General features: G+C 43.1%; 1 protein-coding gene across 1 annotated transcript in view; it reads right to left on the bottom strand.

Moving 5' to 3' along the window:
- The window catches only part of LOC308295695 (transmembrane protein 132B), a gene marked incomplete at both ends in the record, with an annotated part of 319,995 nt that overhangs the window by 105,741 nt on the left and 191,754 nt on the right, over nt 1-22,500 (bottom strand). Inside the window, one exon of the mRNA XM_080738744.1 lies at nt 18,766-18,961. Within this exon, the coding sequence (XP_080594870.1) occupies nt 18,766-18,961 (196 nt within the window). The remainder of the gene's footprint in view (nt 1-18,765; nt 18,962-22,500) is intronic.

Below are 22,500 nucleotides of genomic sequence, written 5' to 3'. Positions count from 1 at the left end.
AAGACCAAAAAACAAGAAAGAAATGAAAAATGTGAAAGGGAAACAGAAAATCTATAATTTGCCATGGACAAGGCCAAGCCACGGACCAAGCCACGGACACATTTGTGTACGGACATATTGATGACCCCTGCTTCTGGGGGTTCCCCGGACATCGCATCACTGATATAGAACATATTCAGAAAACTGTTAGGATTTAGAGGACATCTTCGAGAAGAATCGGCCTAAGGTCTTAAATGGGTTATTCCAGGACTACTGTATATTGCCAAACGTAGGTTCTAATTCCAGCCATCTATCCAACGGAACGACGCTCTGCCTGGGAAATCACTCAGCAAAGCCCATGTGCTTCTTAACATCTCCTGACAGGACATACAGCAAGCAAAGCTACTGCCGACAGTAAACACATCTCCTCCGATGCAAATTTAATTAGAGGTTTCCCGTACATTTTTCAAGTTTGCAACAGAAACTCAGACAACTTGGAGTTCTCCAGTTACTCACATTATAAAAGGACGATGCAGATGATTCTTCTCAGGCCTTTTGAAAACCCATGAAAAACATCACAAAGACAGCGGAGACCGTTACTAGTTAGGAAGACTATGGATTTCTTTGACAAAATGATGGTTCTACACCGTAGCCAAACTTTTTTTTTTCTTCTTTTTTTTGCACTTTAAAGTGCTGACACAAAAACACAATACAATATATTGTTGTTGTCGGGTGGAAACCTTGTCTCCAAAACCGTTCGTTTTGTATTCATCATTTTAAAAATGATTTAAACTGGTGACAACAGCCGATCTACAGTACAAGCACACAACGCCTCGCACCGCAAGGCGCTGTGTGAGGCGCTGTGTGCTTGTAGATCTGCTGTTTTCACTACTTTTGTGCGACGGCCTTATGATGAAGCAGGGCTTATCTTTGCGAAAAACAAATTTGAAACTTGGAGATACAAGGTTTCTGCCCGACAGTGACAATATTCTTGTTTAAGTCCTCACTGCATGTACATGTAAAGCATAGTAGGAATGGGCGATACGTAGTTTATTTGAATATAGCTTCACAGAAGGTGCAAACCAGGATATAAAAAGGCACGCTGCCACTCAAAAGTGACTACTGGCCAATCACAGCGCGTCTTTTCCGGGACTGTCTATCTAGGGTGCGTTCGAATAAACAAAATATACTCTGAAGAACCGTGTCGCTTGAGTGTCCTTCCTTCCTTCCTTCCTTCCTTCCTTCCGTAACCTCTGTGATGTCAGTGTGATGTCAGCGAGTTGTGACATCACTTCCTGTACAGGGCGGCTACACGAAATGTGGATAACACTATATATGGAGATAGTCCAGTCCATACCGTCATAGAAAGCTCAACGTTGGGCATTTGGACATATACATGGAGAAATGGAGCGAATCTGTTTGGCCTAAACATGGTGATGTGGATAACACTATATATGGAGATAGTCTAGTCCAATATGTCATATGGGACTACCGTCATAGACAGTAGCCATTGTTAATCCGGAGTCAATGGCTGACTGTCTGTACAGGAAGTGATGTCACATGACATACTTTTTATGCCCATATATGAGTCCTTCTGTACCACATCTCCATGTTTAGGCAAACTCCACACAGAAAGGCCCTATCGCCAACCCAACCTAGGGTGTGAACGATAGGGCCTTTCTGTGTGGAGTTTGCATGTTCTCCCCGTGTCTCCTAGGGTTGATACCCTCACAAAAACATGAACAAACTCCCCCCAGAATGACAACAACTAGAATCGTCAGAGAAACGCTGTGGTCAAGAATTGGCGAGGTTGCATGTCACCCTGAGGTCGCATTCCACCCTCAGGTGTCTTACTAGTATATATATATATATACGTTAATATATTGACAATTTTGTCAACAAATAAAAACTATACGAAAACGTTAGGGAGGTACGAGTGGTAGAACTAAAAGACAAATCATTTTAAGTTTGGTTGCACTTGGATGTTACACTCTGAAAATAGCCAATTTACAAGCTCGTGCGATGCGTTGTGAGCTTGTAGATCGGCTATTTTCAGCATGCAACCAAGTGTAAAATCAACGCCACCATTAAGACCCGCCAAATTAAATTTCAGTCGACAGAACAACTGTAGATTTAGTCGACTAAAATCGTATGATATTTAGTCGACTAAAACTAAACTAAAACTCAAACTTTTCAGGTGACTAAAATGTGACTAAAACTAAATTAAATTGTATTCAAAAGACTATGACTAAAACTAAAATGAACATTTCCTGTCAAAATCAACACTGACAAAAGTGCTCTCTCTATCTATGACTGGCCTTCACCAGCCCTTTGCCTCTCTCTCTCTCTCTCTCTCTCTCTCTCTCTCTCTCTTCTCTCCTCCCTCTCTCAGCATTGTCAGCATTATCCCCGTGTCACCCCCTGCCCCCGCCCCGCTCGTCTGTCCATCAGACGCGCTAATTGCGAGTGCTAACGAGCCGCTAACGAATCCAACAGGGCAAGTGGGATTCTGTCAAACAGCCAGGTCAATTAGCTCACGGCTAACCTACTTCCTTCCTGTTCACTGCCAACATGGAAACACACGTAGGATCAACACACACACACACACACACACACACACACACACACACACACACACACACACACACACACACACACACACACACACACACACACACACACACACACACACACACACACACACAAACACGAACAAACAAAGGCACGCACACACGCACACACGAATGCACGCAAACTAATGGGACTAAGTCGATAAGTGTACTTTGGGAAGGTTTGGAGTTGCCAATATTAATTACACACACAGCTAATTACAGTAAACAATCAGCTGGAAAAAAGGGTAGGCCTGTATTTAACCTCTTGAAAAAAATCAGTAATTACCTGACAAAACATATCGTACAGTACACGCACCATGCTGTATTCAGAGGTGCGTGCGTGTGTGCATGCGTGCATGCGTGCGTTATCTTCCTGAAAAACTAAAACGACACAAAATGAGAGCATTTAGTGTTTTTGAGCACAACCACTTTCTTTGTGTGGAGTGATTGCAAAAGCCTAATGGTATTCTCATTGTTCAGATGTAAACGCCAGGATAATGGACTGCTAGCGCTGAATTCACACAAATAATACTCTCACAAATCATCAGCCGCATAACTTCACCAAAAAACGACAGTTTAATTTTAGTTACAACTGTATGTTCGTCTGCCTGTATTAATCTGTAATGAATGCTGGCCAAATGTTTGAGATGAACTGGCAAACAAGGCGAACGCAGATTGAATTTCAACTTGAAATGGGGTTTCTTAGAATAATCATTGCCAGAAACAGACAGACAGAACAGCTTCACCACTTCAAATCCAAAAACACCCCTTAAAACTAGAAAGGAAAGATTTCAATCAGAACTTTCTTCTTGTTGGATTGGAGACAGAAGAGATGGTACAATACAAGGAGGAGAGAGAGAGAGAGAGAAAATCTGTCTCTGTGCTATAGTTTTCATCTAATTCCTTTGAGCGCACTCTCTCTCTCTCTCTCTCTCTCTCTCTCTCTCTCCGACACGTCTCTCACACACACACACACACACACACACACACACACACACACACACACACACACACACACACACACACACACACACACACACACACACACACACACACACACACACACAGGCTCAGACACACGCACACACATGCGTGCGCGCGTACTGTACGCACACACGCACGTTCTGCTCACTGAGCAATGAGAGGAGAAAGGAACAGATGGAGTTTGGGCATACAGAGCAGGTACAACATCAACAAGATCTGACAGCAAATTCATAGATCTAGTTATGAAAAGTAATGCATCTGTTTGCATTGTGCAAATCAAATGAGGACTGTGCGGACTCAAACTGCCAAGTTATTTAAGGCATTATAATAAGCTTTGTTCCAGCCGTGGAAAGTAACTAAAGTACTGTACGTACAGTAAGTACAATTTTGAGGTATTTGTACTTTACTTGAGTGTTTCCAATTTCCAATACTTTTACTTCTACTTCACAACATCTCCAGTACATCTCGGTTCCAAATATTGCAATTTTTCAGTATGCAAAACATGGTCTCGGCCATGCCTTCGACTTGGCGGAGACAGCAATTGGCCAGTGCCTCTACCCCATCCGGGTATGGGGAAAGATTAAGAAGCATCAGAATGTTGTGTGAGTATATAGCCTAGGATCCATAATGACACATTGAAAACAGAGGCTGGAATGCAATCTAACAAGTGTATGTGGAGGTGGAGAGAGACAGAGAGAGAGAGAGGGGAATGTGAGACCTAAAGTTACCTCACAGTAGCTCAAGAGGAAACCACGCAGCTTAAAGTCTAATTGTTGGCTCGCTGCAGCAGCAGCAGCAGCAATCCAAAGATCTAAGCTGTGTCATGTATACATTTTGTATACTGTACATGATATCCATTAATATCAACCCATGTCCGTCTGCACTCTAGCAATTAGCGGAAAAGACAGAAAGAAAGAAAGAAAGAAAGAAAGAAAGAAAGAAAGAAAGAAAGAAAGAAAGAAAGAAAGAAAGAAAGAAGATGAACGACAAAGGGAGGGAGGTTAGTAGATTGTGGTTGTTGGTGGGGTAAAGGATGCAAAGTAGCGATGGATGGATGGGGGAGTGTCCGGGGGAGGGAGGGATGATAGAGGGAAAACAGGGAGGAGGGAAGGATGAAAAGCTGGTATAGATATGAAAACTGATGGTCCACACACACACACACACACACACACACACACACACACACACACACACACACACACACACACACACACACACACACACACACACACACACACACACACACACACACACACACACAGCCAGGAAAGTGGTCCTTTCAATTTCCAGGCCTCTAATTGTATTAGAAGTGCCCTGCTCTCTCTCTCTCCGCGCTCTCTCTCTCGCTGGCCAGGGACCTGGGGGACCTGGGGGACTATTAAATGGGGCTCTACACATCCACAGGGCTCTTCTTTTACTCTCTCTCTCTCTCTCTCTCTCTCTCTCTCTCTCTCTCTCTCTCTCTCTCTCTCTCGCCCACTTCTATCAATTTAGCTAAAGTGAATTCCCTCTCTCCATTTGAATGCTGTCCATTCCTGAAGCGTTTACCTCGCAGCATGTGTAAGAACTGACCCTGCCAGGTGTAACTGAACCCTCTGTGTTTGACCTTGATCTGGTGTTGATCACAATGCAAATAACTGCTACACATGACTGCAGAACTTTAAATTAACTTCCACTTGCCCTCCTCCAGTATTGTCGCACATGGATGACAATACGTTGAAGAAGGACAAGTAGTGCGTATGTTGTGCACACTGTTGTTCGTTGGACTAAAGCCTACCGCTTTCAACACCATTGTCCCAGCAAACTTTGACTCCAAGCTCAGAGACCTACTGTATAGAGCTACGGGCCTGAAAATTACGGCCCTGCCTTAACTGGGCCCTACTGGACCGGCCCGAGGCTCGGCCCTAACAATTAGCATCATTTTAGGCCCGAAAAAACCTGAGAGGAAAAGAAAATGAAGAATCGCCAGTAGGCAGCGCCAGTGGCTCGAATTATAGTGCAGTGAAAGAATGTTCAGTTGGCCATAAAACAAGTTCTGCACAAAATAGACTAAAGTAGACCTAAAGTTAAATCCCATTGCCATGCATCTCTCTCTCTCTCCCTCTCCCTCCCTGACGTTCTCTCTTGCTGCTGCCTGCGTGTGTGATTTATATTTCGTCCCTCAACGGTGGCGCACCGAACACAGCAGACACCACCATGCTTCACCATGCAGTACAAATCGAGCTCTAAGCGCCGCGCCAGGGACACTTCATTAACCAGAAAGCATATAAATAATAATATCTTACCAGACGAGCTGATCGTCTGTAAACGTTTTTCAAAGTGTGGTGCTTTATTATGTTGATGTTGTTGAATACAATCCTCCTTGAGTCCTTTTCAAAATATCCAGGTTTGCTCCACTTGAATGTAATTTTCCTGGATTTATAACTTAAGAAGAACTTTTGAAACTGTGTGCTGTCTTAATTTAAATTAACATCGTCGCTCTAAAGTCTAAACTTTCACCAGCCTCTCCGACACGGAGTGACGGAGCTAACGCAGCTCTGAGACAGAATTACCGTATATCCAAAGGTTATGTTTGTGACATCATCCAGAACATACGGAAAGGGTCAGCAAGTACACGTTCCTTGGAGTATGCACATCGAGGAGGAGCTCAAGTGCGACACAGCACACACGCAAGGAAAACAAAGGCAGCAGCGACTATACTGGTTTCGCCGCCTGAATAAGTATGCAGTTAGCCCCCGCAAGCTCAGATTGCACAAACAGCTCTTCTTGCACTAATGTCTATGCCATGAGCCGTATGTACGCTTCCTTTTTTTTCTTCCCTTGTCTCTGCGGTCATAACCGCATGCACATCCACACGCATCTCTACTTCACAAACTATCTCCATGAGCAAACCCTATGGGTCGAGCCTACGACGAGTCTAGAACAATCCACTCATCCTAGACTCTTCGCCCTCCTGGCACCCCAAACTGTTGAATAAACTCCCTGTGGCACTTAGAACGGCAGACTCACTCCCTAGCTTCTGTCGTGGTCTGAAGACTCACCTCTTCAGACTCCACCTTAGCCTGCACATAACACTTACCGTAGCACTTGCCTACCGCCAATGACCATACACGTAATTTAGATCGCATTTTTTACTTTATTCTTTGGTTTTTATAAAAATGTTAAGGATTGAGGTGCTTGGCCTACCTATGTTTTTCTTAGATTACTTTTTCTATGCATTTGATGTATTGATGTTGATGTGTTGATGTATTACCTTGCTATTGTAAATCGCTCTGGATTAAGAGTGTCTGCAAATGCCTCAATTGTAAATTGAGCCCGTGGTGGAGCCTGGTGGAGGTCATCCCACAGGAAATCTTTGCTTCAAAAACCATGTTTCTTTGAGCAGCGGTGGTGGCCGAGGCATTAGGCCTGTGATATATTAGCATATTTGAATATTCACAGATCAATAATTTATCAACGAGGGAGGTGCAAGGTCCCTTCCCGAGTTTTAACTCTGAAACAATGTTATATTATATATAACATATTAATCATATCATAGCAGAGTGTTTTCACATATTTTAAAATGTATCTGGAAGGGGAACAACCATGCATGTGGTCCCCGCTAGCAGCTAGTATACTGCCGAAGAAGTGCTATTTACAGTTTGGTCTTCGGAGAGAAAAAAAAAAAAAGAAAAGAAAAATGTCTGGGAGGTTGGCGTTAAGCTTTTGATTTTCTTTATTCCCTTTGTTTCTGCCCCACTTGGGTAACTTTGTTTCATTTTCATTTATTTATATCTAAACACATTAGGTCATATTGATAAAATAATCCACTATCAGAATGCATCCACGCACATGTGTGTGTGTGTGTGTTTGTGTTGTGTGTGTGTGTGCATAGGTGCGTGCGTGTGTGCGTGGATTTTGTGAGACTTTTTTTCCCCCCACAAAATCAGATCTGTATGCTTAATGATCTCCCAAGACAAACAGAATACCAGAGGTGGAAAAAGTACTCACATATTTTACTTAAGTAAAAGTATCAACACGACAATTTGGAATACTCCGGAATTTAAAATGTACTTGTGATGCAACGTGTTGTAGATCGGCTATTTTCAAATAGCCAAAGTATAAAATAGCGCTAAAGTGGTTAATGTATGTTTTATATTATTATTATTTATATCCGCAAAGTAACTGGTAAAGTTTTCAAATAAATGTAGCAGAGGAAAAGTACAATATTTGGATCTGAGATGTAGTGGAGTAGAAGTAAAAGTATTGGAAATTGGAGTACATTACTTAACTTGCAATAGTTACTTTACATCACTGCAAACAAAATACATTTTTTTAATGAAATGATGAGTAGGCTGGTAACTCTAAAATATAGTATCATAATAACCCATGTTGTCTGGCGACCCGAAAAGTTAATTTCAAGCCCATAGCACACCACGGTCACAGTGTTGGGGTATTAGACTGGAAAGGCAGCAAGTTAGCTGTCCTGCAACAAAGAACACTGCACAATAAATAGATACACAGTGTTATGTTGACACCCAAAAAGATAAGAAGATTTGGTTTTCATCCTCTCTCCAATCTCCCTGTTTCTGCTTTACACTCTCTCTCTCTCTCTCTCTCTCTCTCTCTCTCTCTCTCTCTCTCTCTGTCCATGTGTTATGCATTAGGCCTAGTTATCGTGTCCATTTGTTGCCTGCCTTTGCGCTGAGTAAAAGCCCAGTCATCACAATGGATCCGAAACTGGCAGACCATTTCGGTTTTCTCTGATTACACAAGACAAGAAAAGGTAATGAAAAGTAATGCGTGGGTGGCTAGGTGTTCATCTCCCTCTCTCTCTCTCTCTCTCTCTCTCTCTCTCTCTCTCTCTCTCTCTCTCTCTCCTTCCCCTCCGCAGCAGGACAGATTGCGAAATAACGAACCTGCCGAGATATTAGCATTAGTATTCAGACGAAACAAACAATCAAACAAAACAAAACAAAACAAAATGGAAACGTAGCATATGTCAGTACAGATGGCACGCCTATATAATTCTGCTAACTGAACACGTGTCACATTGTAACTGTGTTTTAGCGTCTTGGGATGCAAGATGTCCACGACATGACTGTTGTACTGCAGTCTCTTTTTGTGCACGCTGTCATAATATTTGACCATGCAGGTCATTGTTACAGTGTTTCAAAACAATCTGGATCAGTAGTGTTGATTTTGAAAGCATTTAGTCTTTTGACAGTCATTATTTAGTCACCTGAAATGTTTTAGTTTTAATCTAGTTTTAGTTGACTAAATACCATAAGAGTTTAGTCTACTAAAATGTACAGTTGATTTAGTCGACAAAAATGTATTTTGGCCAGGGGCGCTGGAAGTGGGGTGCTGAGGGAGCTGCAGCTCCCCTGGTGGTGGGGAGGAAAAGAAAAACTTTTTTTTTTTTTTTTTTTTTTTTTTAAATAAGCATATATATATACACACACACACACACAGAGCTATATTAAAACAATAATGTATTTGACTTTGGGGAATAAAATATGTTGAAAAAAGGTATTTGATTATCACATGGTGACCTAATCACATGGTCACCTTGCCACTTCCGGTCAGAAGGGAAGTCAAATTTAAATCCCGCTTTGATGGCACACCAAAGTCTGTTTATTTGAGAACTAGAAACTGTCTATAGGCTCATTGTTGCAAACTAACACCGTTGTATATGGGGAATAAAAAACAGTAGAAAACTGTTACAAAAATAATACCCGATTTTGTAGTGTGTGCGTGAGTGACTGTGTGTGTGCATGCGTGCTGTGTGTTGCACTGTGTGCTAAAAAACCGTAATAAAAATAACCCAAAACCGGATAAAAAACGTGAATTTTTCGGCGTGCGCACGCATGAACTCCTCCAGGCTCAGCTCCCCTTGGGATTTGGGAGTTCCAGCGCCCCTGATTTTGGCAGTCCTTGATGGCATTGTAATGCAATTGTTTGCATGCTGAAAACAGCATCTCTTCTCCACTAGTCCCTCCTTAACATTTTAATCCAGTTTTTATTTGTTGGCAAAATTGTCAATGGGTTATATTTGTCTTATTACCCGGCTTGGTTGAATGCTTGATTCGGATTGGTCGAGCGCTGAAATCAGCGGTGAATTATAGGAGTATAATGACCGCTCTGCTCTATAATTCACCGCTGCCTCATCAAAGACTCAGAACACCTGCTGCAGTCAAGCTGCACTGTGTGAATCTTGTGCTGTATCCAACATTTCAGCCATGTAAACAAACACACAGCGACATTTAGAACTAAACGTTGCTCTCAAGAATGTTTTTAAAAATATTTTAAGCGAGAAATAGACAACGTAGTATCAGAAAATGGATTCTATTTGATCAGCACTTCCTTGTTTTCCAAGGCGACCGTGATGTGCTGGGGAGGACGCCCAGCGCAACACTTGAGGAATACTTTCAGCCGTCTGTAAACAAGGAAATACTTTGTTTTGTTTTTAGTTTTTAATCAAATTATTAATTTTATTTAGTATCCGGGTAATACGCGGGATAACAAATGGCTCCTTGGTGATTGACAATACATAACATCCCTTCAGCCAGGCTGTTGGTCGTCAATCACCGCGGAGCCATTCATTATCCTTTACTTAGTTTTAGTCATCGTTTTGGCGGAAATAAAAGGTAGTTCACGAACATTTTTCGTCATACTTTTAGTCAACGAAATCAACAGTGGGGTCCACTTGACAAATCTTCAAAGTGTGACCACTTAACCACGTGTGCATTTTCAGAGCATGTTTATTTTAATGATCCCTCAATGGATCGTGTCACAGCTTGTAACATACCGTATGTCCCAATATTTATTGGCAGTGTTGGGCAATATTACTCAGGAGAGCAATATGTTACTTACTACATATTACTCATTAAAAAAACTATTACTTGGAATCAAGGGTAATGTATTATATTACATATGACTTTTGCCCCCCCAACCCACCTGCAAAAAATAAACAAATATATGTACTTGTTTAGCCAGCTCACACGCACGCAAGCACACACGCACGCACACACACACACACACACACACACACACACACACACACACACACACACACACACACACACACACACACACACACACACACACACACACACACACACACACACACACACACACACACACACAGCGTGTGGAAGCTCTGCACGTTCCGTCCTATATGACAAATGTGGAGGAAATATTATCTATTTTTCTGGGTGGATGTTATTTCAATCTGTTTGTTGTTGTCTGCAACACCTCCTCCTTTGGCCGAGGTATAACTCACTTCCTGAGTTACTTCTCTGCTTTCCAGATCCTCCCTCTCTCTCTCTCTGTTGACTGATTGGTGCGCGGCAGGCGCGCTCCGTATGCTAATGAAGCTCTGGGCCCCAGACCCGAGATCTCCCCATGACCCAAATACACACACACACACACACACACACACACACACACACACACACACACACACACACACACACACACACACACACACACACACACACACACACACACACACAGAGAAAGGGAGGAGGATGAGACGTGTTGATTAATTGGCCAGTGGTACCAAGAAAATACGGTTCGACTGTGACCACAGAGAGAGAGAGAGAGAGAGAGAGAGAGAGAAAATAAGGTGTGTGTGTGTGTGTGTGTGTGTGTGTGTGTGTGTGTGTGTGTGTGTGTGTGTGTGTGTGCGTGTGTGTGTGTGCGTGTGTGTGCGTGTGTGTGTGTGTGTGTGTGTGTGCTATTGTTTTAAAATGGTATAAAAAAAAGCAATGATACTTTGGGGGTATTGAATGGCAACAATCAGTGAGTCGCAGAATAATTACAAATCTAGCTATCGAGATTTTATCGAATCTGGAAGTAAGTGAATCGTCCCACCACTAGTGTGCGTGTGTGTGTGTGTGCGTGCATGTGTCCGTGCCTGTGCATGTGCCTGTGTGGGTGTGTTTGTGCGTGCGTGAGTGTGTGTACGTTTTGCTTGAGTCCATGGTGTCTGGCTTAACAAATGGAGATGATTTATTTCAGCCAAACCCCACGAGGAAACACTGAAGTTATTTAGTCCACCACCTAAAACTGGATGTGTGTGTGTGTGTGTGTGTGTGTGTGTGTGTGTGTGTGTGTGTGTGTGTGTGTGTGTGTGTGTGTGTGTGTGTGTGTGTGTGTGTGTGTGTGTGTGTGTGTGTGTGTGTGTGTGTGTGCGCGTTTGAGAGAGAGAGAGAGATAGAGAGAGAGAGAGAGAGAGAGAGAGAGAAGAGAGAGAGAGAGTTCCTAATAAACTGCTTGAAAATGTCAGACAAGGTGCGCCCGCTGGCCTATTGCCACATAGGCATGGATGCCTGGCGGCGTCGCCGGTTCGATTCCCGATCCGGACGACCTTTGTGGCATGTCACTCCCAGTCTCTCCCCCCATGTCCTATCAATAAAGGCATAAAAGCCCAAAAACAAATCTTGAAAAAAGAAAATGTCAGAAGTTACTACAATTAACGTGATGGTCAAATTCCTTTGATTTATAACTTACTTACTTAGTCCTCTTGCACTTCAAGGCGCGTAGAGCCAACCATGGCAACCAGGTCTCTCCATCTGGGTCTGTCGTGGGCAAGGTGTTGAGCTTGTGCCAGTGTCATATTGCATGCATTAAGGTCCTGGGCTATCACATCCAGCCAGCGGGTGCGGGGAGCGCCTCTTGGTCGTCTCCAGCCAGCTTGCTGGGGATTGAAGGCCAAGATGATGTGTGTTGGATGTTCCACGGGCAGGCGGATAACGTGGCCATACCAGCGTACTCGCCGCATTGCTGCGAGACAGGATGCAGGGAGCTGTTTGGTTTACTCTCTTAGGGCCCGGTTTGTTACATGCTGGCTCCACAAGATGCCTTCGATCCTCCTGAGGGCTCTGGAATCAAAGCCATCAAGCCTGGCCGCGAGGGTGTTATTCAGCGGCCAAGTTTCTGCGCCGTACAGGAGGAGAGAGATGACAGAGGCATTGTAGACCCTGAGCTTTGTCTCCCTAGATATGTGCCGGTGTCGCCACAACGGTCTCCATAAGGACTGCATGACAGAGGATGCTAGGGCACGGCGTCGGTTGACCTCTATTTTGAGGTCACCGGTGTCGGACACTGTCGAGCCGAGATATTTGAAGGTTGAGACAAAGCAGACAGGGGTGCCGTCAAAGATAAAGGGTGGTGGGTCAGGTCCATCGCCTACATGCATGAGTTCGGTCTTGGACCAGCTTATCTTTAGGCTGAGCTTTTTGGTCTCCTCCTTGTGTGTGTGTGTGTGTGTGTGTGTGTGTGTGTGTGTGTGTGTGTGTGTGTGTGTGTGTGTGTGTGTGTGTGTGTGTGTGTGTGTGTGTGTGTGTGTGTGTGTGTGTCCATAATGACGTTGGTCTGGAACATGAAATAACATGATTACTGCTCCAATTTCACCACTAAAATAGAAAATAGTCATCTACTCTTAAACACACTCTCTCTCTCTCTCTCTCTCTCTCTCTCTGAATGACCTTACAATCCTGCCTTACAATTGCGATGTTGCTACTTTTGCTTTTAGCATACACTCTTATCCTCCAGAGTGACGTACTGTAAATGCAAGATGGTATGAAATGGCACAAACCCCTAGTCAACCAAATGACAGGCTCAATGAATGGTCACACGAGTACTACGGCAAATTCTGATTTTGTCTTAGTTTTAAAGTCATTGCACATTGGTACGTTTTTTCGTTGCGTTTTCGAAATACGAAATACGCAAAAAGCTTTTTCAGGCCAAGGACCCCTCACTGAAAGAGAGAGAGAGAGAGAGAGAGCAGGGACCCAGTGGTGACAGCTGCGGAAAAAACAGGGAAAAAGTCGGCCTTGGTCCAAAAAAATAAATAATACGGAAGAAATAACGGTGTGCAAACGTGATTGTAAAGTCCGGTTCAATTACAAAATGACATCACTTGCATCTTCTGAGAAGCATTACCCCGAATTAGAGTTCGGAAAGCTGCACGTCGAAAAGTCAGAACTCTACGATGGGAAGTTTGGTGGTCGGAGACAGTATGGACAGGCCTTTAAGTTAAGGCATAAGAGCTGGTACTTAAGACAATCAAAATAAAGCCGTAAAGTCTTTTGAGTAACAAACACACTTTAGTCTTAGGGCTCTATTTGGATTGTCTTAAATACCAGCCCTTATGCCTTAAGGCCTGTCCATACTGTCTCCGACCACCAAACATTTTGTCTGAGTAGTCCGATTTTCCGACGTGCAGCTTTCGGAACTCTAATTCGGGGTAATGTTTTCAGAAGATGCGAGTGACGTCATTTTGTAACTGAACCGGACATTTCCGACAAAAAGTTTGGTAGATGGAGACAGTATGGACAGGCCTTTACATTAAGGCATAAGGGCTGGTACTTAAGACAATCGAAATAGAGCCCTTAGTCTTCTGAAATTGTTTAGTCTGGTCTAGTCTTAGTCGACTAAATATCAATCTTAGTCAACAAAATTAACACTGCGCGAGTACAGTAGCCTACAAACAGAACAATTGTGTGAAACAAAGAAAGTGAACAACATGCTATCCACAGTAAATAACATTCTCAGTTTGGCGCTGGCGGTCCAGCAAGTAGGCTATATTTATGTGTAACTAAATCTGTGGAAAACACGTATATGTCCAAAATGTGTACTTTTTAAGGAAATGAAAAAAGAACCTGTGCTCCACTGGATTCAATTGAGTTTTCATGGTTGAATCGGTGTTCATTTCTCAGAAATTATGACAAAACATGTTCGCTGATGAAATCTGATGAAAAGTGCCTTACAGTCGGTTGATTGGTGTAATCATTATGGGCTGATTTGGAAAACATGGCTTTAATAAAGTACTTTTAAAATAATAATAATAAAATCTCTCTCTCCCTCTCTCTCTCTCTCTCTCTCTCTCTCTCTCTCTCTCTCTCTCTCTCTCTCTCTCTCTCTCTCTCTCTCTCTCTCTCTCCATCACTCCTTCCAACTCTGTACTCTAAAAAATGGGGCCCATTTTTCAGAGGTAAATTACCTCTAATAACACCTCGTTTCCTGAAGAGGGGTATTTTTCTCTCTTTATCTCCGGCTCTCTCTGCCCCCTTTGTTCGCCCATAATAAGACCAGCTGCCCTCATGCAAGTCCTACAGAGCCGTGTGTGTCCTGCCGTGAAAGCAAAACCAAACAAGAGCCATGGGGATCGTACCACAGTGGTGGAAAAAAGTACTCAAGTATCAATACTGCAACATAAGAAATACTCCAGAATTCAAAATGTATTGGAGTAATTGTACAAAAGTATTGGCATCAAAATGTACTTAAAGCACCAAAATTGAAAGTGCTCATTATGCAGAATGTCCCATTTCAAGTATTCAAATGTATAAAAAAATCTTTTGAAAATAGACAATCTACAAGCTAACAATTGCGACGCATTGTGAGCTTGTAGATTTATAGCTATTTTTCTGTTTTCAAATAAATATAGTGAATTAAAAGTAAAATATTTGGATCTGAGATGTAGTGGAATAGAAGTAAAAGTATTGGAAATCGGAAATACTCAAGTACAAATACCGTACCTGTGCTTGAATAAATGTAGCCTACTTTGTTATGTTCCACCTCTGTCGTACTGTATTTGATTGGCGCACGATGCTTTTAGACACAATTTTTGTAGTTTGGGATTGGCTCATTATGTTTTCCTGCTCCCTCTGAGGCCTGTGATTGGTCGCGTGGGCTTTCATCTTCACGACCTGTGATGGTGACCCCTCTCATCCCCCCAATCATGAGTAAACGCAGGTAAGAGGATTTATTTTCTTTTTTTTTTATCCTTTGTAGCGCTTTTAGAGGAAACCACACAGGAGAGAGATGGTGAGGTGTAGTCTATTTGTGGTCTTTCACCATAACATTATCAGGGATCATTTAAAAAAGAGGGCACAAATTGGGTTCCATTTTGTAGCACTCTCCCGAGTTAAAATTGCGTGTGTTATTATTTTGTTCTTTGGAGTAAGAAAATCCCTCTAAGTGCCATCCGGACAAAATATACCCACGCTCGTTATCTTAATGTACAATGTGAAGTATGTCGTTTCAAATGACGTCTAAAGGCCCATTCCCACTGGGCCAGATAACAGATAAAAAAATCTCTTTTTCCAGATATTTTTCCATTCAAAGTGGATGGTAGATACAGATGAAAAAAATATCTACCACAGATATTTGCCACAGATACTTTTATCTGTGGTAGATATTTTTTTTATCTGTATCTACCATCCACTTTGAATGGAAAAATATCTGGAGAAAGAGATTTTTTTATCTGTTATCTGGCCCAGTGGGAATGGGCCTTTAGGGGGGCATCATTACTGTCTACTTCAAAAGCAGCACCCGAACCCCAGCTGGCCCTTCGGTAAAGGTCTTTTACACACGGGGAAGTGGGACGAATAAGCAATCCGAAAATCCATCTGCGAATATTTCAAACTATTCATTATTCAGCTGATGCCTCCTTCACACAAATAACCTAGTTTAGAAAGAAATAAAGTAAAAATTACTCATCATGACACAAACAACATTTTGTGTCAACATGCGTGATTTCCGACAAACAAGTCTTGCTTCCTGCCCAGCAGGCAGTAGAGGATCAAGTACTAAGGTGTAGTAAAAGTATCAATACTGCTGTGATTGGCTGGTAGTGTATGATCCGCGCTGTGATTGGCCGGTAGTGTATGATCTGGAGACAACGTATACGGAAGAATGCAGATGACTTAATTTTGCAGTGAAATGCAACCCCCCTCACAGCTTTCTTTTTTTTTTCTCAGAGGAGGGCTGTGGGCAGGTCAGAAACCCATCGTCTTGTGACATCATCGATTGCCAATCCAGCTTATAGAAACTGCAGGCTTTCTATTCCTGAAAATTTGCAATTTTAAAGTGGAAGCCATTGTTCTTGCGATAATAAAAATCGAAATATTTTTTTCAAAAATATTGATTAATTTCTTTTTTTTTGGGGGAAAATGATGATGTCACAAGACGATGGATTCTGAACTTCCCACAGCTCTCCTAGGAGACTTGGACTGAGTAGAAAAAAATTGTGATATTTTATCATGAACATTAGTGAGGACCTATTATATGAAGTCAGGTTGAAAAGTGGTGAACTACTCCTTTAAGTAAATGCACCTAGTTACTTTACACCACTGCCAGCGGGTGGGAGACGGTGTCTGTCAGAAGCCAAGCTACCAAATTGAGTTCCCTCTGGCCGGGGCTTTGCTGCGTGAGGGGAGGCTATCAGACCAGATTAGCTGCAGCGCACTAGTAATAGAGGTGGGTAAGTTCTGAAAAGCACCAGCCCAACCCTCCTCTTAGCCCGAGGTACTTATAGGAGGACTTCAGCGGGCCATCACCAGTGTGTGTGTGTGTGTGTGTGTGTGTGTGTGTGTGTGTGTGTGTGTGTGTGTGTGTGTGTGTGTGCGTGTGCGTGTGCGTGTGTGCGTGGGGGGGTCAAATGGCTTCTGGAGGCTCAGGTACACATTCCAAAAGCCGACATCATCCTCCAAAATGCCATCCTTTAACTGTAATAAAGATGAAATTTGAAGGACCAAAATAGGTGCGGTTTGGTCTATATTGCTGTATACGCGCGCGCGCGCGCGTGTGTGTCGCTGTAATGACATTAGTTGATGTTGCTCGCCACGCTCACGATTCAATGTAAAGTCCTAAATCCAACTAGAATTAGGCTTAGACTTTTTAGACAGCAAGTCATCTGTTTCCTTGCTGTGTGGACTATAACATACAGTAGCATGTCGTCACCTTATTAAACAAATGTCTTAAGTAATTTTTGTAAGGTTTTCAGGAACATTTTAAAACTGATTCAAAACAAAACTATATGATATTTCTTAATCATTTCCCCCAAAACACTAATAAATAACTATGAATGTAAAAATACCACTGTCAGTCATGTAACATAAGAGGATTAAATAGGATTAAACCTTAGGCTAAAAAAGGCCTATTTTGGTTAAGTTACACTAGTATAATGGCCTATCAGGAACATCATGATCGTTTTCCATGAGGAGAAGACTGGCAATTCGCTCTGACCAATGGCAATTCTCAAAAAAACACACATCAGCCCATATGTGTGGCTGGTTCTACAGACAGGGATCTCCATGTATGGGCATAAAAGGGTATGATGCCAGATGTCATAGACGTCATAGGACTTTCACATAACGAATAACTGAAGCATGTTTGGGCTCTCACAGCATATCTCCATTTACAGTACATGGATCTCCATATATGGGTACCAGGGTCTCCATTTATGGGTAACTGGTGTGATATACATCACTGGCCAGATGGCCAAGAATTGGCACGACCTCACCCTTTAGGGCGAGGTCACGTCGCCCTGAGGCATCTTACTAGTAGTTATTATAGTGCAATCGATGTGCATGCTAGGGTTCATTTGGTACACGCCAAGGAGTGAGACCATTCTGTTCTAACAATTAAAATAATGATGTGTAACATTGAACTGTAGGATAGCAGGTAAACAATGAGCCTACAGCATTAAAGGGCTGTGTTTTGTGACACACATACAGCACATCTGCTCTGTGTCTCAGCAGACGTGACCGTCACTCTAATACCTGCCAGCATGATGCCGCACACAGGGGGCGCCATGATGTGCGTGTGCGCGCGCGCGCGCGTGTGCGTGTGCGTGTGCGTGTGTGTGTGTGTGTGTGTGTGTGTGTGTGTGTGTGTGTGTGTGAGAGAGAGAGAGAGAGAGAGAGAGGATGAGAGAGGCTCCACAGTCACAGCAGGGGCATAAACAGGCTGACCTTTTAGATTTGATCGTCCCCGGGTGGTTGGTGTCAGAGAGAAGAGAGCAACGATGGCGAGAGAGACAGACATGATATGGGAGAGAGAGAGAGAGAGAGAGAGCCTATAGGATGGATGAGGAGAGGAGAGCTGGGTAGGGGAGGGGAGGGTGTGAGAGAATGTCTGCTGTGTTTCTTTAACTCTACTATACTGGCAGGATAAGCTGTTCTTTCACGTCTAACTCGGGTTTTGTGCACAGAAAAATCCCAAGCATTTTGTCCAAAGGTCAATATCGTTGACATTTCTGCGTGTGTGCGTGCGTGTTGCGGGAGTGTGTGCGTGCAGGCGGGCGTGCGTGCAGGCCTGTCACAATTATTACATAACCGTCTAGTAATGAAGTAATCGTCACGTAAAATGTCATAATCGTGACAGCCCTATACGTGCGTGTTCTTCCATTGCTTTTTACCTCGGCCAGAGGCACGATGCCCTGGATGTCCGTGCTGCTGATGTAGAGGTAGGAGACCTTCTCGGAGCGGGGGGCCGAGGCCTGCGGGACCCCCGGGTACTCCACGTGCCAGTGGAGCACCTGGGTGGGCACCAGGTTCACCACGTTGTCCACCTCAAAGTCCAGCTGCATCACCTCGTACGACGGACCCTCCAACCTGCATGATGATGAGAGAGAGAGAGAGAGAGAGAGAGAGAGAGAGAGGGAAAAAACTGTAAATTATAACACTGCACTTTGCCTCATTTGCAATGCAACAGCTTTGCGAACACATTGTTTCTATACCCTTCGATTGTACATACATTATTTTGATCATGCAGACATGGGCGTTTTTTTCCCCCACTTTGCAGCTCAGACACACACACACACACACACACACACACACACACACACACACACACACACACACACACACACACACACACACACACACACACACACACACACACACACACACACACACACACACACACACACACACAAAAGGAGGAATGATGGCGTTAAAGGTACGAAATGATATGTTTTATATTCAGACATTTTAGAGGACAGGCCACATGATGCCACCTACATATTCATGAAAATTGTCAAGTTAAACAGTAAATTGCCACGGCAATACAATGAGTAGTTTTTAAGGTATTGTATATAAGAGAGCAAATGACGTATGAGCCGTCACCTATAATCTCTGAAGACAGATTTTCAATTTGCAATGAAAAGCTGTCAGGCCAGTTGAATAGGAGCTCTGCTAGGGGCCATGGGCCCCTGAGCGGGGGGGGGCAAGCTAATTAGTCTCACAGTCTGATGTCCTGTTATTCAGCCACTGAAACCAGTTTGCCCCCAGAGGTTAAAGAATAAATAAATAATAACATCCAAATGGATTCCCAGATTGCTTGTCACTAAACTGTTTTGGGAGGAAAATAGCCTTGACGTGCATTAATGCTTATAATTTATACGACTCCAATGACCAGAGGGGGTCACAAGTTCACCACTTGCAGATAGTGGTTCTCAACCAGTGGTCCGGGGACCACAAGTGGTCCTCGAGGGTGTTCAAGGTGGTCCCCAGCTAAATGATGGAGAGTTGGTAACCAAATAAACCCTTATAGATGTTTAACTCTTGAGTGTAAAATGAGCCATAAAGAGAGACAAGTCGGGTCTGAGAGGTTAAATCTCATCAAACGGTACTACTCCTCAAATGGAGAATAAATAATGGACCTTGATAGTGTATGTAGAAGGTTGAAAAACCATTGCCATGATACAGGGCAGATTGCTTCTGTACTGAGCTCCCACTGACATGATAGGAAATGATGACGATGATCATCCTCATCATCGTTCATGGTTCAAGGTTCAAGGTTTACTTTATTCTGTCTCTGTGAGGAGAAATTTGTCTTGGACACATGGACAGTCCAGCAGCATACAAAAAACATAAATACAGTACAGTACAGTACACAGCAATAGGGGTGCTCAGTGACATACATATACAGCCATATCCCGCAAAATAATAAACACCATTAAAACCTTCTCACCCTCCGTTTGCCCTCTGCAAGGGTTACATTGAGGAGTGAGATTGACATTGGGACAAAAGAATATTTGTACCTGTTGTACTTACAGCTATGGGTCTCATACCTCCTACCTGGCGGTAACAGTCTATATTCAGAATATAGTATGTGAGATGGGTCAGACACAACCTTTTTTACCTGTGTAATTGTAGACTGTTCAAAAATGGCCTGGGGGGTAATGGTTCATGTCACTATTTAGACACATACAGTAACACATTGCCATTATAAGGCCTAAAGTCACACCGCCATGTGTGTGAGTGTGTATAGGAGTGGAATACGGAGAGAGAGAGAGAGAGAGAGAGAGAGAGAGAGAGAGAGAGAGAGAAAGATAATGATCAGAAATAATAAATTGTACGTGCGTGCGTGCGTGCGTGCGTGCGTGCGTGCGTGCGTGCGTGCGTGCGTGCGTGCGTGCGTGCGTGCGCCCAGAGTAGCTCCCTGGGGTATTGGTATTCATACATGTAATATGTGGGACATCAGTGCACATCAGCAGCATGGAGAAGGATATTTGGCTGCCAGCGTATATATTTCTAATGCTCACTGCCTGGCTGATAACAAGCTGCGTTCCTGACATCAATAATAAACACACGTTGACCCAGATAAGACAACCAGCTCTCAGCGCTAAACGCCAAAACCTGCGAAACCTGCCACCGCATCCCACCGTACGTACACTCCTCCAGTCCCCGGGCTTCATTTAACTAAGAGAAACTTTCAAATGGAGGTTAAATGGGGGGACGGGGGGAGGGCGTAACGTTGTTGTTGTTTTTTTCCTCTGGTTTGTTCGTCCATAGTCTTCGTTTTTCGTGTTCTCATCTTCGTTCGGTTTTTCATACTTCCTCACAGGGATCAATCAATCTATTGATCAATCGATCAATCGATCAATCAATCAATCAATCAATCAATCAATCAATCAATCAATCCCTCCCTTTGTAAATGCATACATTATTAAGATTGTCTAACAACTGTTTTATAATCATTTCAAGATGATCTGTTATTGTAACATGCAAAAACAAAAACCAGAATGAATAAAAATTCCACAGCTAAATCCTCAGTGTTAACTTATCCATTTTGCAACTCTCAGAGGGTAAATTCATACCCTCTCAACACTTAGCATTTTACTATGTATGAGACATTCATTATTTTATACTTAAGCTATTGAAAAAAAAGCAGATATACATTACAAGCTCACAGCGCGGCACTCGGTGCTGTGCTGCGAACTTGTACATCAGCTATTTTTTTAAATCATTGCCATTTTTTGCAAATCTTTGAATATATATATTTTTAATGCACACTTTTGTAACTCAAATCTCTGCTTCTGGGGGTCCCTGGAACAACATATTTTAAGATGTGGGTCCGCAGCCAAATAGATGTGGAAAACGTTTGAGAACCACTGATTTAGAAGAAGGATTTAGAAGACATTCATAGAATCGGGTGAAAATGTTCAAAGAACTTTTTCAAACATAGCAGATCTACAAGCTCAGCTGTGAGCTTATCTGCCATTTTTCAATGGCTAAAGCATAAAAAAGCTTCCAGGTCTAAATGGGGTTATAAAATGGGGTATAATCCAGATCAACTGAACATTTGAGGGAAAGGTTTTGCTCAAGGACGAAAGGAGGGAAAATTGGCGTGGCTTTTAGTGAACTGGCGACCTTTGCGTTGCCCCGCCGATGCAATTACACGCCCCTCGAAATCTCCCCGTTGACCCCGGCACGCTGCGTGACACCGCCAGACGAGCCACCTGCTGCGTAGCACAGCGTCTCCTCACTGTCGGACAGAAACCTCGCATCTCCATGTTCCAAATGTGTACATTTTTATGTAAAGTAAAGCCCTGCTTCATCATACAAGACTGTTGCACAAAACTAGTGAAAATAGCAGATCTACAAGCACACAACGCGGAGTCGCGGTACAAGGCGTTATGTGCTTGTAGATCATCTATTTTCACTAGTTTAAATCATTTTTAAAATGATGAACACAAAACCGACGGTTTTGGACATACAAGGTTTCCAGCGATCTATAAAAGCTCCACACCCCGGCACTCAGCAGTGGTGGGAAAAAGTACTCACATGTTTTACTTACAAAGTAAAAGTATCAAAAACTGCACTGTAGAAAATACTCTGTCACAAGGAAAAGTCCAGAATTCAAAATG

The sequence above is a fragment of the Nannobrachium achirus genome (genome assembly GCF_963921795.1).
Source record: "Nannobrachium achirus genome assembly, chromosome: 12".
Lineage (NCBI taxonomy): Eukaryota > Metazoa > Chordata > Actinopteri > Myctophiformes > Myctophidae > Nannobrachium > Nannobrachium achirus.
The sequence above is the reverse complement of the archived record's forward strand: the minus strand, read 5'-3'. Positions and strand labels throughout refer to the sequence as shown.